The sequence below is a fragment of the Canis lupus genome, chromosome 5 (assembly GCF_011100685.1).
Source record: "Canis lupus familiaris isolate Mischka breed German Shepherd chromosome 5, alternate assembly UU_Cfam_GSD_1.0, whole genome shotgun sequence".
NCBI lineage: Eukaryota > Metazoa > Chordata > Mammalia > Carnivora > Canidae > Canis > Canis lupus.
In genome coordinates, this window is record NC_049226.1 from 1,344,206 (window position 1) to 1,357,773 (window position 13,568).

Sequence of the window (13,568 nt, forward strand, 5' to 3'; positions counted from 1 at the left end):
TGCTTTCAGAGGGTTCTGTGCATTTGCCTCCAGGAGATGCAGCTTGTTGCCTCTATGCGTTTCCAGACGACATAAGTAGCATCTTGATCCCTTTCCCTTCTGCCATAGGCCTTTTGGAACTCCCTTTATTTCCTTATATGTTTCTTTGTTATTTCAGACCGTCTAGTTGGACGTGGGATTTGTGGGGTCCTACTCAGTGCTTAGGGCACCTGGTGGCATGGACCCGCCCTCTGCGGGATGACCGAGATAGAATGAAATCCCCTTACGGTAGAGAGAACATTCCTGCTGACATATGTCTGATGTTTTCATCCCACACGGAGGGGTAGCTGCTAAGGTAGCGCAAAAATAATTCAGCCCTTTCCTACACTTAGAAAATTCTTTGATATTTATCACGTCGTCTTTATTATTTCACCAATGGTTTTACGAATCTTGTCCCAGGCTGTCAAAAGAGACAGCTGGACAGCTTCCTCGCTGATCTTTAGTAACCACGGACAGTGTTACTACTTTCTTTGGAGGCGGGGTCACGGGCAAGCCTTCTACGAGGCCGCCGGGATCTTTGGAAGACAGGGAGCCTTTGGGTGGCGCTCATATCCTGTTGGTTTATAGATGGGCGAACTGAGGCAGAAGAGGAGAAGATGATGTTTTTAGGGCTTGAGTGAGGAATGGGAGCCGAAGCTTGAGTGCTCAACCCACTTAAGCTCGTTGCAGTTGAGGACGCACGTACCCACCCACCTACCTATGTTTGTTTTTTTTTTTAATTAAAAAAATTTTTTTTAAAGATTTTATTTATTCTTAAAGAGACAGAGAAAGAGAGACACAGGCAGAGGGAGAAGCAGGCTCCATGCAGGGAGCCCAACGTGGGACTCGATCCCGGGTCTCCAGGATCATGCCCTGGGCCAAAGGCGGCGCTAAACCGCTGGGCCACCTGGGCTGCCCTGTTTTATTTTTTTATTTGCTTTTTTTTTTTTTTTTTTTGCTTATTTATTTTTAACAAAAAGAGCCACACCAGATCCCTGTGTTCCCTCCTGCTCTGCCCCGGCGTCCTGTTCCTATAAGACGTTGATGGCTCCCAAACGTCTCTTCCAAGCCCCAGTCTCTTCCAAGAGCTCACGTCTCATGTTTCCAGCTGCCTGCTGAACACGCACTTAGATGTTTTATAAGCCTCCGAAACGTCCAAAATAGAGTTATCGATCACCCTCTCCAAATGTGCGTCTCCTACCTCCTCCCCACCTTCTTGCATAGCACTGCTACGGGCCTCGCCACTCAGCCTTGCTCCTTGTCTGGCCTCACGGGTCCTGTCTAGCCACTTGGTAAGGTCTGCGGGACCAACTTTTATAGCACGTCCTCCGTCCGACTCTTTCCCACCTCAATTGCTAAAACTAAAGCTATTCCCACCCTGATTCTCGCAGTGGCCTCCTTGCTGGTTGTCTCGCTCCCTCCTTACTCCTCCTACAGTGCAGTCTACACTCAGCAACTGGAGCGATCTTCAGACAATGCAGTAGCGTCCTCTTGGCAATGTACACACACATGCACCTGGAGAAAACCTTCTAGAAGCTTCCTGCTGCAGCCAGAGCAGATTCCAAGCTCTTTAGGATTCCCACCTCCATCTTCCTTGCCTCACTGTCCTTTGCTCGCTCTGCTTCAGCTACGATGGCCTCCTTCCTTCCTTCCTTCCTTCCTTCCTTCCTTCCTTCCTTCCTTCCGTCCGTCTCTGAAATGTGGCAGTTGGCTCATCAGCCATGGGTCTCACTTTCGCCCATCCTCCTTCTTTTGGGAAACTCCTCCCTTGGGGCTTCAGAAAGCTCGTCGGCCTTTCAAGAGTAGAACCATACTTTATTTTTTGGTTTATTTTTTAAGATTTTAGTCCTTTACTTGAGAGAGAGAGAGAACGAGTGAGAGGGAGAAGCAGGCTGCCTGCCAAGCAGGGAGCCTGAGGTGGGGCTTGATCCCGGGACCCCTGAGATCACGCCCTGAGCTGAAGGCAGACGCTAACTCACCGAGCCACCCAGGCACCCCAGGACCGTGCTTAGTCATTTGCTCTCACGTGGCCTTCTTTTCATCTTTCTTTGTAGGACTTTCAGGATCTGGAAATTTTATTTCTGTATTTTTTAAGTCCACACTAAAGTATAATTTTCTAGAAACCCAGCCCTTTACTGCCGTATCTGCAGAAGAGCCATGAGGCAGCGTGGTGGCCCTGGCGTCTAGGAAGGGCCTCGCCTGGCTCTACGGCAAGGATTGAAGTCTTGGGTAGAGTCCATCACTGCTGTGGGGCGGGGGGTGACAGCACGTGTTGAGGTCCACCCATCCTTGGAAGCCCCAATCCCCAGCTCCTACAATGATGCTTGGTACCTGGGAGGCATGGAAGGAGAAATATCGATATTACTCTGATAAAAGTTAAAATACTAGATAACAGGTTTTAAATCAAAACATTTAATATTACATAAAAGATAAGTGCCGGTGGACTGGGCGCATCCTGCTTCCCTCCGCTCTCCGTGCACCCAGGGGAGTGGATGCGGGTCATTGGTGCCCAGCAAGGACCCCCTCGGCCACAGGGCCCCCAGCCCTGGCTGCACCACAAGGGGCTGAGGGGTCACTGGTGGTGACGACGGGGTTGTCTGCTGCGGTCACCCCCGGCCCGGCTACGCTGATGAGTCTCGTCCTGCTAGAAAGCCCGGGGTGTGAGTCTCCGCGGATGGAAGAGGTGAGTGCGTGGGGTTACTGTCTTCCCTTTCACCCACTTTATTTTCTTCCTGTTTGTTTGCTGCACCTGTTCCCTCCTCCCTAGACGGTCCTGCCTCCCAGGCTCAGCAGCTTCCAGACTCCCAGGTTCTGTGGCCCGATGAAGCCGTCTGCCTCCGAAAGAAGAAGAGACATTCTCGGCCTGACCCCTTTGCCCGCCTCTCAGACCTGTGCCACCGCCAGCTCCCGGAAGACCAGACGGCGATTCTCAACAGCGTGGATCACGACGACCCCGGCCACGCCACCTTGCTGTGACGCCACGAGCGCTGAGCGGTCCCGGAGCGGCGTCGCGGCGGCGCTGGGCTGAGGGGCCGGGGAGGGGGCCGGGGTGTGCCGGCAGGGGGGCGGCTGGGGGGCTGCTTCCCCCGCGGCCTGGCCGGCGGCGTCGCCGTGAGGACAGAGGGCCGGGGCTCGTGGGAGCGATTAGGAAGCCAACAGGGGTCAGGGAGGGACCCGCCTTGCCCCCCTTGGCTCTCCGGCGGCGGCGGGATGTTTCCGCCTCCGCAGATCCCTTGGGAGCGAGGAAGGGAAAGCGATGGCTCTTACTGCTCTCCGCTCTGTGGGGTGTTCGGGTCCTGGAGGAGGGCTGGGCTCCCCTCCCCTCTTCCGAATCTACATATACATAGATATAGATACAAATGCATCGTATGTAGTTTGTGGGCCTCTCTATGTATATATATGTACATTGAAGCAAAGTGCTGTTTATTTCTGTGGTCAGTGGAGGAAGGAGGAGGAGCGCGGCGAAGGCGTGGGGTCCGTGGGGGGGACCCGCAGGGCCAGCGGGCGTCCCCCCGCAGCCAGGAGCCGGGCCTCCTCCCCTGAACTCCCCGAGCACGGAGGGGCCGCGGCTGGGCTACCGCACAGCTAAACCCGAGCCTTGGGCCCGGCTCAGGCCACGCAGCGGGGGCTGCTCAGCAGCGAGGCGGCCCCCCCCGCAGCCCCCCGTCCTGCGGCCCCGGTGCTGAGCCCTGAGCTGCCGCGGCTCTATTTATATCCTGCTCGGCTCAGCGCCCTCCCGAGTGGAGGATTGGATCCCTCCTTTCCTTTTGTGGGAGCTAATTCCCCAGATTGAGTAATTGCCACTTGCGGGCCCGCCTGCGGCTCCTCCCGCCTCCCCGCGTGCTGCCTGCGGGCTCCTCTCTGCCCGGGGTTCAGCTGCTGGGTCGGGTCGGGTCGGGTCAGGCCAGGCAAAGGGAGCGGCCCAGATTCCCGGTCCTGGGGGCACGCTGGGCCCCCTGCCGTCCCCTGGATTCATTTACAGGAACCGGCTGAGGCAGGGGTGGAGCTGGAAGGGGAGGTGGGCCGGGGCCTGGGCTCCGACCTTTTCTGCCACAATCTCGTCCTAGTTCACAGCGTTAGCAGCAGAAGCGCCTGTGAGGCCGTGTTGCCCTGCCTGAGGGTGCGTCTGTGTCCCAGTGTGATGGTGGATGGTGGTGCTGCCGGGCAGTGCCCCGCTCCGTGGGGCCCGTGCTCTGGCCGCCTGGGGATAAAGGTGCTGCGGGTCCTCGACGGGTCTCCTCCTGGTGCTCTGGTCCTGGCGGCTCCGGGCACCTGCCTCTCCCCGCCACCTGTGTGGCTGCCGCCTGGTCAAAGCGCCAGAGGCTCCGCACAGTTGCTAGCAGGAGAGCGGCGCAGGGGGAGGCCCCGAGGGCTGGGGAGCGGCGCCTCGCTGGGAGCCCCATCTTAGGGTCGGTTCTTCTCTGCCGCACAAGCTCTGGTGCTTCCGTCCTGTCGCCCCGCCAGTGGGGCCCGACTCCGCCTTGGGGGTCTCCACGTCCCCAGCCACGGGTCACCCGAGGGTGGGGAGGCGGAGGGGGAGGGCCTCACCCTGGGGACCCTCTGTGCTCCCTGCCCTGGGCCTCGGGCGTCCGGGACCACCCGGCCAGGGTGAGGAGGGGCAGAGGCCGGGCCTCCGCCTGGCGCCCCAGGGCAGCTCTACCTCCGCCCGGGCGTGCAGGGAGCGGTCGCGGGTCTCCCGCTGGGTCACTTGCAGCCTGTCCTGGTGCGCGGGGTGCGTGCCGACCGGGCGGATCCCGGCTGAAATGTGGGGGTGTGATCCGTGGGACCTTAGGGTGGGGGGGGCCCTTCCTGGGCGCTGTGCTCGAATTCTAGGTCCCAAGCGTGGAAAGGAAGAGGAGGAGGTGGGGGGGCATAGGCTCTTCGGGGCACCCTCGGGGCCCCCCTGGCTACGGCTCCCGGCTCCCGGTCAAGGGCCCACCCCAGGCGGTCTCGGAGCTTCCACGGTGCTGACTCCTGTCTTCCCTGCCTCTGGCGGGGCCCTTACCTCGGCACATCAGACCAAATGCTTGGGCTCTGCTTGCGTCCCCAGGCTGGGGGAGGGACACCACACGGCTCTTCACGGCCGCAGCCTCCCGTCCTCCCGCGGCCGTGTCCTGGAAGGCCGGCGGCCCCCTGCACCTGGGGCTCTCCCGGCCCTTTGGGCGCCGTCCCCCCGTCCACGCGACGGAGGGTAAAGGGGCCATGGGCACATGCTTCCATGCGGGGTGTGTGCCCGCGTGTGCATGACGGGGCCGTCGTCATCGCTAGGGCCCACTGTCCTCTCCTCCCCACTGGCAATCGCAGTGCACCCTCTTGAGCTCCCACCACCTCGTGCCCCACCGCGGGGCCAGCAGACACCCCCCAGACCCCTCCCTTCCAGGCCTGGTGCCTTCGCGGGGAGGCAGCCCCACAAAAGCCCATGCCTTGCATCCCGGGTTCCCGCCTGCGCCTGACTGAGCCCCGGGACTGCCTCGGGGGCCGGGGGCTCGTGCAGCAGGACGGGGGCCATGGGTCCCGAGGGGCTCAGGCTGACAGCGCGGGGGCGGGGGGGGGGACTAGCAAGGAGGAGGAATCGGATCCTGGATCTCGGAAGCCCGCTGACCACATGGCGCGGCTCCGGCATGGCTCCGTGGCTCGTGTGGGGCCCTGCATGCGGGTAGGCGTCCGGGGCCCAGTGGGGCCCATGCGGGGAGCCCTGCCTGCCTCCTCCCTGACCCGGGGGCCGGCGCTCGAGGCCCCTGGAGGGTCCCCTTTCTCCAGAGGGAGGCTGCTGTGAAGGGCCTGTGCCCGGCGGCCGTGCGCCGGGGCCTCTCAGGCAGGGGTGGGTGACCACTGACACTTCTCAATGCTCTCTCGTCTTTATTTTGGTTTGGGATCTAAAATATTTATAGAGTCGTGTCGATTCCAGTTGTTTTCCTGTGGCCTTTTTATGCAGAGGAAACCGGGTAGGGTTCAGATGTGAAATTTCCTGACTAGCTTTGTTCTTGTTTTTTACCTCGTTTTCGTTTTGTTGTTTTTGCTGAGTTGACAAAACAGTAGCTTCAAGGGAGAAACAGACTTCACAAAAAAACGTCAGGGCGACTTTGCCCCTCCCCGGGATTAGAATCCAGGGCCGAGGTGTGCGTGGCTGCAGCTGTTTCTTCCAGTTTTGTTAGAAAGCCTTCTGGGGGGTTGGGGTGGGCTGGGGGGAGAATTGTACATAAAGTACGTTTTATTACTATGTAGAAACATAAGAAAAGAGAAGCTAATGGTTAATCTCGGGCTTGCTTTGCTTGCATGTAGAGGAGCTTTGGGGCACCCTCACGGGTCGCTGGGGAGCAGTCGGAAAGAGTCAAAGGGTAGAGAGGGCGGGAGCGGGGAAGAGCGCGCGTCTTCATCCGCCCTCCTGGCCCGCCCTGCCATCATGTCATGTCCTCTGTAGGACACAGGGAGGCAGGCTTGGGCAGGCCGGATGCTTGGAGCCCCAGGGGCCGCCCTTGTTGCTCTGGGGGGGATGGTCCGGATCTAAGGTGAATAAAGGACTTGGCGGGGTGGGGTGTTTCAGGAGCGGGAGTCAGAGAGGGGGAGCACAGAAAGGAGGTCAGAGCTTTTGTGCAGGGTCTGTAAGGCCGGAAGGGGGATGGAGGGCGAGGTCAATCCCATGGGAGGCGGTGGGGACCCTGAGATGTGATAGTGAGGCCAAGGCAGGATGGGGAACATCAAGCCTTACCTTTCTGTTTGCAGCATGTGGCAACTTACCCCTAAGGGTACCATGTACAAGTTGGGTAGGGATGGGGGTCATCCCAAGAAAGCAAAGACGCGCCATTGCCCGGGGCGGGGCAGGCTGGGGAGTGGTGGCAGCAAGGATGGTTTGGGGGACAGGGTGGGAGGGTGATGGAGCCGTTGAAGACGGACTGAGGAGCAGGGTCTCGGCCCAGCGGCCCAGCCTGGCTCTCGGGACGGGTCTCGCGTCCTTAGCTGGCCTCCCTCGCGTCTCCTAGAATTAGCCTATAACACGAAGTGCCCGAGCCAAACGCGGTCATATCCTCTGTGATGTCCTTCAACTTCATCCGTCTGCTTTCCGGGGTTGCTCAGGCCCGGAGCTAGGAGATTTGTCCTGAGAGCCCCGTCGGATCGCCAGCTCTGTGTCGGGGGAGAAGGAAGACTCGTTCTCATGAGCTTCGTGTGCTCGTTTTCCTAAGCGGGAGCGTCGGGCGGCCTTTTCCCTCCCCTCTCTCCCGTGATCGGAAGACGCGGTTGCTGGTGGAGGAGGACGGGGGTGGGGGGGTGGTGGTGGCTGGTGCACCTGTCCCCTTTTCTTCTTGAGCACAGAGGCTGCCTTTGGACCGTGAAGCCACACAGTGGCTCCAGACCTGGAGGTCTCGTTCTCACTTTCTCCTCCTTCGACGGCATGAGGCCAGAGTCTGGCATCGAAGGACAAACGAGACCGGCCCTTCCTCTGTCCTCTCCGAGTCCGCAGCCCGGCTTCCTCTCACATCGAGAGGCAGAATGAAAAATCTCTTCTTTAGAAGAAGTCCATAAAAATCAAGCCCAGGCGGGACGCCAGCCCTCCTGGCACCTTGACGTTCGGTTAGGGAGGTGGGGGGGTCCCCATTACCCCCCATCCTTCTGATTGGTGGTGAAATCATGCTGCTCTAGGGCTTTTTTTCTGCCCCCCCCCCCGCCCCCGTCCGTAGTTTTCAAATAAGTCGTGAACAAATAGAATGTCCTCACCACATGTTCTGTGTTTTGGAAGTGGTTTCACAACCTCATTTTGAGCTGATCAAATAATTCCTAATAGATCTGATCCAAAGACATGCCCCTCCCCGCCCCCTGCCCCAGACCTTACCCCAAGGGTTTCTGGGTAGGATAAAGAAAACTGAAGTATCAGTGCAAATATCCTTAATGGCCTGCCACACCTTATGGAAGGGAGAGTTGGAGGATCTCTGTTAATAAATCCCTTGCTAGGATGGCAGCCAGCAGTCGAACTCACTTAGGTATTCTCTTCTGTCATGGGTCGGTAGTAGTAGTTGGGGTTGTTGAAGACGTAATGGGCAGCTCTGGACCCCTGGCTGGGGAGACTTAGGTTGGGGAGTGAGGGGGGTGCAGAGGCTCAGTTCCTGTCCCCGGTACCTTGGCTGTTTGCCTTTCCCATCCCGCTGGATGGGGACGTGGATGGCTGTCTTGGCCTGTTGTTCCTTTTGGTCTCGAAGGAATGTGCTTCACCGTCCCCACCTATCCCTGGCACTGGATTTCCTGGATTTATTTTAGGAACTAGGGCAAGCTCTCCACCTCCACCCCATATACACACCAGCTAGGCCTTTCCTTCCTTACCCCACTTCTTTACGGCTCCAGGGATCTTAAATTTGTGCATGGTTTACAGATGGGGAGACGGTTGGGTGGGGAAGGGAATCTGGGAGGGGAGATGGGTTGGGCTGGGGGGGGCGGGATTTACATTTTCAGCCTTAGAAACACTGCAAGCATGTTTTTGGGGTTTTCACATATTAGGTGGAAGGGGCAAGTGCAGACCCTCCTCGTGGGCGATGAGGGCTTCGAGGCTTTGTGCTTCCTTTTGGCTTAGGGCATCCTTGAAACCTCATTTCTGATAGAGGGGAATAGACCTCCTCATGGGCATCTTGTAGTCCGTGGAAGGCAGTTGCCAGTCGCTTTGTCAGTGCGTATTCACTGCCCATGCGAGCAGAGAGGTCTGTCAGTGGACAGCGGCCTACCTGGGCCAGGAACGGGGCCGTCTCCCCCGTCCCTCTAAGTTGTGGGGTCGTCTCCCTGGTTCTCCGGCCCCCGCCAGCTGTCTAGTCTGTGCTCCTTTCCTGGGCTCAGGAAGTGAGAACGTGTGTGCGCCGTGTGGGTGCGAGACTGGGGTTTGCGTGTGAGAGTGTGTGGGCGTGGTGTGTATGTGGTGTTTGGGGAGTGTGTGCTGTTGTGTTGTGTGATGTAGGTGTTTGTGTTTGGCGTGTTTGTGGTGTGTGTATGTGAGTGTGGTGTGCGTGTATGGGGTACGTGGGTGTTTGTGTCTGGCGTCTTTGCCGTATGTGGGTGTGTGGTTTGTGGTGCGTGCGGTGTGGGGTGTGTTTGTGGTTTGAGGTGTGTGTGTGTGTGTGTGTGTGTGTGTCTAGAGGTTTATAAGGACACAACTAATTTGCCTGAGGAGCATCAGGCCCAGACGACCCCCTCTTTGGTTGACTCTTTGATAGGCAACTTCTGTGTAGGTAGGAGGGTGAAATTAGTGACACACCATCCTTAGTGTATTTTTTATGGAGATTGTATATAAAATTATATAAGTGCATATAATTTGTTCTATTTTAAGGAGAGAGGGAACTTATGTAATGGGTGGGTGGGTGCAAGGATCAGATGCAGTAGTCAGGAGTGGGAGGCTTCAGGCAAGTGGGGCATCTGGGGAGTGGGAAGCGGGAGGACAGGAGACTCAAGCTGGGCAGGAGGAGTGGGGCTCACGCCCTGGGCGCACATATATAAATATACAGAAAGCCTATATAAAGTCTAGCTAGCTAGCTTATCTATATATCTATATATCTATATGAAGTCATAGTTTGCTTTATTTTTGTACCTGTGCTTAGAGACGTCTTGAGCCGGACCGCCTTGCCCAGGTGGCCTGGAATACGAGCTCATGCCTTGATGCCCCCACCTCCCCCGTCCTCCCTCCATGCCGCTCTTCCCCTGAGACGCTCTCTGCCTAGAGTTGCTGGGGTCTTCCGGATGGGAATGTGCGTACAGGAAGATTAAAAAAAAAAAAATAGCAAAACGAATGATCGACTTGCGGAAAGGACAAGTGAGCCGAGGGTTGTGGGAAGCTGCCGGATCTGATGGCCCCAAGGAACCGGGATTCGGGGAAGGACACTGAGGCTCGAACACGTTGGCACGGTGCCTACTGCGGTGAGGACGGAGAGTGACGACTGTGAGTCTGCCCTCCTGTTGCCAGGGGTTGGTACCCGGCTCCTCTGAAGGAACCCGGCTCAGCGGCATTAGGAAGGAGGCTAGGGTTCCCTGCGGGCTGACAGCACCTAGGTTACAGCACCTTGACCCGCGCGCTCTCGGACGGTGTGGTAGCGGGAGGGAGGCGCCTCGAGACAGCTTGTCCAGGCCGCCTGCACGGGCTCAGGCCTGGAGACGAATACCCGGGTCATTCTTGCTGCAGATTCTTGGAACCAGTGTGAATGTGATATATCTAATATAAACATGTCTTATATGCGTTCTTAGAGTTATTATTTTGATCGGAAAAATACGGTGTCACTGGAAATAGGGTGGTCGAGTCCTGGGACACGGAGTGGAGGACGAGGTGCGGGAGAAGCACTCTGGGCGTGACGGGGAGGATGGGGCTGGGTGGAACCTCCTGCTCCCTGGGAACTTAACAGAGCCAAACATCACCACACTGGACGAACTTGGCCCAGAATTGGAGATTTTGGAGAGCGGGAGCTCACTTGCACTGGCGCAGGAAACTTTGTGCGGCCTGAAGAATACCTCCTTGAGAATTCAAGACCTCACATACGCTGCAAGGGCTGTGCACCTTGCAGCCTCAGCAATTGTCTCTTGGGTGCTAGCTTTTCCTTCTGACTTGCCAGAGCTCAGAGTGATGTGTTTGAAGCTGGGAAAGGGCCAGATGGTACAGGCAGCCAGGAGAGACGTGTGCCTGCAGCCTTTTCTGCTCTCATCCTTCTTGTCAACTAAAAAAAGGCAATACTAACCCTTCCTCCCCAACCAAAGTGTCGTGTTGTCCCAGAGTTTCTGTCTTAACGGAGTTTGATCATTAGAAGGACTCCGATGCTTCGGCCACCAGTAGGAGCTCTCTTTACCATTTGGGGATATTATGGGAAGAGTAGGTTGGGGTAGAGCTTGAGCCTGACTCCTGACCCTACTGCCCCAACAGTGTAAACCTTATGGGGCTTTGCCATCCACTCAGGCACTGTCCTAGAGGCCCCGGGAGTACTTGCTCAAAACACTTCTCATTTTCTAAGGACACCGAAGGAAAATGGGCTTTGTCCAGACAGTACTGGAAGGGCGCTAACACTGAGTCCAGTTGGCCGTCGTGTCCATCCTTGACCAACTTTTTCTGCAGTCTTCCAGGAGGCCAAAGGAGGATATAGCCAGATGTTTCTTAGTAAGGTTTTTCAGGGAGGCTGGGCAAGAGACAAAGCAGCACATTCTATGTCCCTTCCCAGCTCGCGACCTAACCCCTTTCAACCCATCCAAGCCTCCACACAATGAGGGCTTCCCATTATTGGTTTTGTTTTGTTTTGTTTTGGCTCTTAAAGTGGTCATCCCTTCTTTCTCCGTAGACTCTGTCCCATTTCTGGTACTCACGCGACCAGCAGAATAAATCACTTTAGCATCCCAGGCCTCTCAGAGAGATAGTAGTACCCTCCGTAGATCTACAGTCGCTCTAAAACTTACTTCTTCCCACATTATACTCAAAGCTTAGAATCCTCAGCAGCATCAGAGTTACAAGGTCAAAAGTCACTGGCCACATTCCCATTTCATTCTCTAACCTCCAGTTGGACTCTTTCATGTATGGAAGGAAAAATGAAGACAAGGGACGTGGGTCCCCCTTGAAATTGTGGTGCTTGGAGGGGATCGGATACTCACTTCGGCCCTTTCCACGGTCCTGGCCGTCGGCCCTCAGAGAGAGGTGAAAGGCAGACAGCGGAGCGGGGAGGGAGAGCGCCCGGGGTAGGGTTCCAGGCTCTCTGAAGAGCCAGCCTTCTACAAAGTCCCACGGAGCAAAATGGGTTGAGATCTGGTTCTATATGGAGTAGGCAGAAGTTCCTGTCTGGGGCCTGTCGGTTAGTGGGGCCGGTTGGTGATGGGTGCTCGGAGGAGGCCCGTGGCCCGCGCTGGGAGCCACGCTCCTTGGCCCCCCCCCTCCTTGGCCCTCGGTAGGAGGGATACTGCAGTTTGGCTTTTCGGCTGGCGGCTGGCGGCGGACCCCGGGGAGTTGTTGGACTTGTGCTGCCTCTGGCTGCTGGACGGGGCAAGGGCTGGGAGCAGACGGGTCCGGGACTGTGGGGGTCACAGGCTTCCCCCCTTTGTCATCAGCTGTGGGGGGGGGCTCCTCCGCTGGAGATGCCCCTGCTGGCGGCCTGCGATGTCCGATGTCCGGAGTGGGGGGAGCAGGACAGGCCTCCATACCGACTGCTGAGCGAACGGGCTGGGCGGGGGCGCTTCTGGAAGGGTCTCGGCTGCTGGAGCCCTGGGCGGAATGGTGCGGCAGGGAAGAAGAGCAGTGGGAAGCTCCGCTTACCGGTCTCCAAGGGTCTTGACCTGCCCCTCGGACGTCCCTTCCACGCCGCCGTCTGCGGGGCTGGCCGGGTGGTGTGGGCTTTCGGCCGCCGCCCCCTTTGCGCAGCCCCGACCTGCTTCTTGTGGGGGGGGGGGGCGCCCTGCAGGTGCAGCGTCCTCTCTGCCGCCAGGACAGATGCTGCATCCTGGGCACGTCTTCCACCGCACACCTGGAGGCCACGGGGTGTGACTTCCTTCCCCGTCTCCCCGGGGTCCGCGGACCGGGTGAGGCTCCCGGGGCTCCCTCCCCGAGGCCCCCAGCCTCCAGACGCCCGGTAGCCTCCCAGTCCTTTCCTGGCGAGTCTGGATGCGACCATCAGTTCCGTCACGGGAGCTCTTGCTCTCACTTCACCCTCTTTCTTTCCCTTCTTCAGCTTTCTTTGGGAGCCACGCCCCACCCATGCCGGGTCTTCTCGGGACACCATTCAAACCTCGTTTCCATTCTTGAATGTCAAGTATTAACCACATAACCGCGCTAGGGTGCTCTATGGTGCTGTTCCTGAAGAGGCCAGCTGGACTGAACCTCCTTCGTCCCACTGGTTCCTTAAATCCTTGCTGTATTTTGTCTTCTAATTTCTTTTCTCCCTGGGGGTTGGGGGTGGGAGACATGGGGGTGGCCTTTGTGTTCTCTCCCTCTCTTTTCTTTGTGTACGGGCTGGTGAAAGTCAGTTATCACGGGCAGCTGACTTCACGGCTTTGGTTGGCGGACTTTGGTTAATTATTAAAGACAAACCAACAAATTGTACAGCTGCACACAGAACACCTTTATGTGTGGATTTGAATGGCAACTAGAGGCTTACTTTTTGAACTTCAGGTATGTAACTCAAAAGTAAATAAAAACACTATTTTTTCAGTAAGCTTTTTTTTTTTTTTTTTCCTTCTAAGAGACGATTTAGAAGTCAAACTGTAAGAACATTAAATCGGTGCTGTACCAAAGCCTTATGTGGACATACTTACACTCTGTACGGCCGGTCTCTGGTAGCTTCCTGCTCTCTCACCCTCTTCTCAAAAGCCTGGGGGTGGATGCCAGCCTGTGCCAAGCCTGGGGCCGGGTCTCGAGGACCTGGGGGCCACGGGGACGCCTGGGAGCAGAGGATCCTGGTGAAGATGGGACACCGTGCTGCCTCCTGAGTAGACTGAAGGGAAACGAGGCATTTGTGTATGTGTGGGTGTGTACATGTGTGCGTGTGCGTGTGCTTACAGGTGCACAATGCCAAAGCAAATGCGTTCCCCGGGGGTCTGAAAGGGAGACCCAGGTTGGC

The 13,568-nt window shown here is 57.3% G+C and overlaps 1 protein-coding gene across 3 annotated transcripts in view; it reads left to right on the forward strand.

Annotated features, from left to right (window-relative positions):
• IGSF9B (immunoglobulin superfamily member 9B) overlaps positions 1 to 13,163 on the forward strand; it is a 56,418-nt gene extending 43,255 nt beyond the window's left edge. For 2 of the 3 annotated variants that reach the window (XM_038535601.1, XM_038535602.1), the window contains exon 20: positions 2,786 to 13,163. In XM_038535601.1, coding sequence (XP_038391529.1) covers positions 2,786 to 2,994 — 209 coding nt within the window. In that variant the 3' untranslated portion in view covers positions 2,995 to 13,163. The remainder of the gene's footprint in view (positions 1 to 2,785) is intronic. The other variant, XR_005359019.1, reaches the window with a different exon arrangement.
• Positions 13,164 to 13,568: the final 405 nt, after the last annotated feature.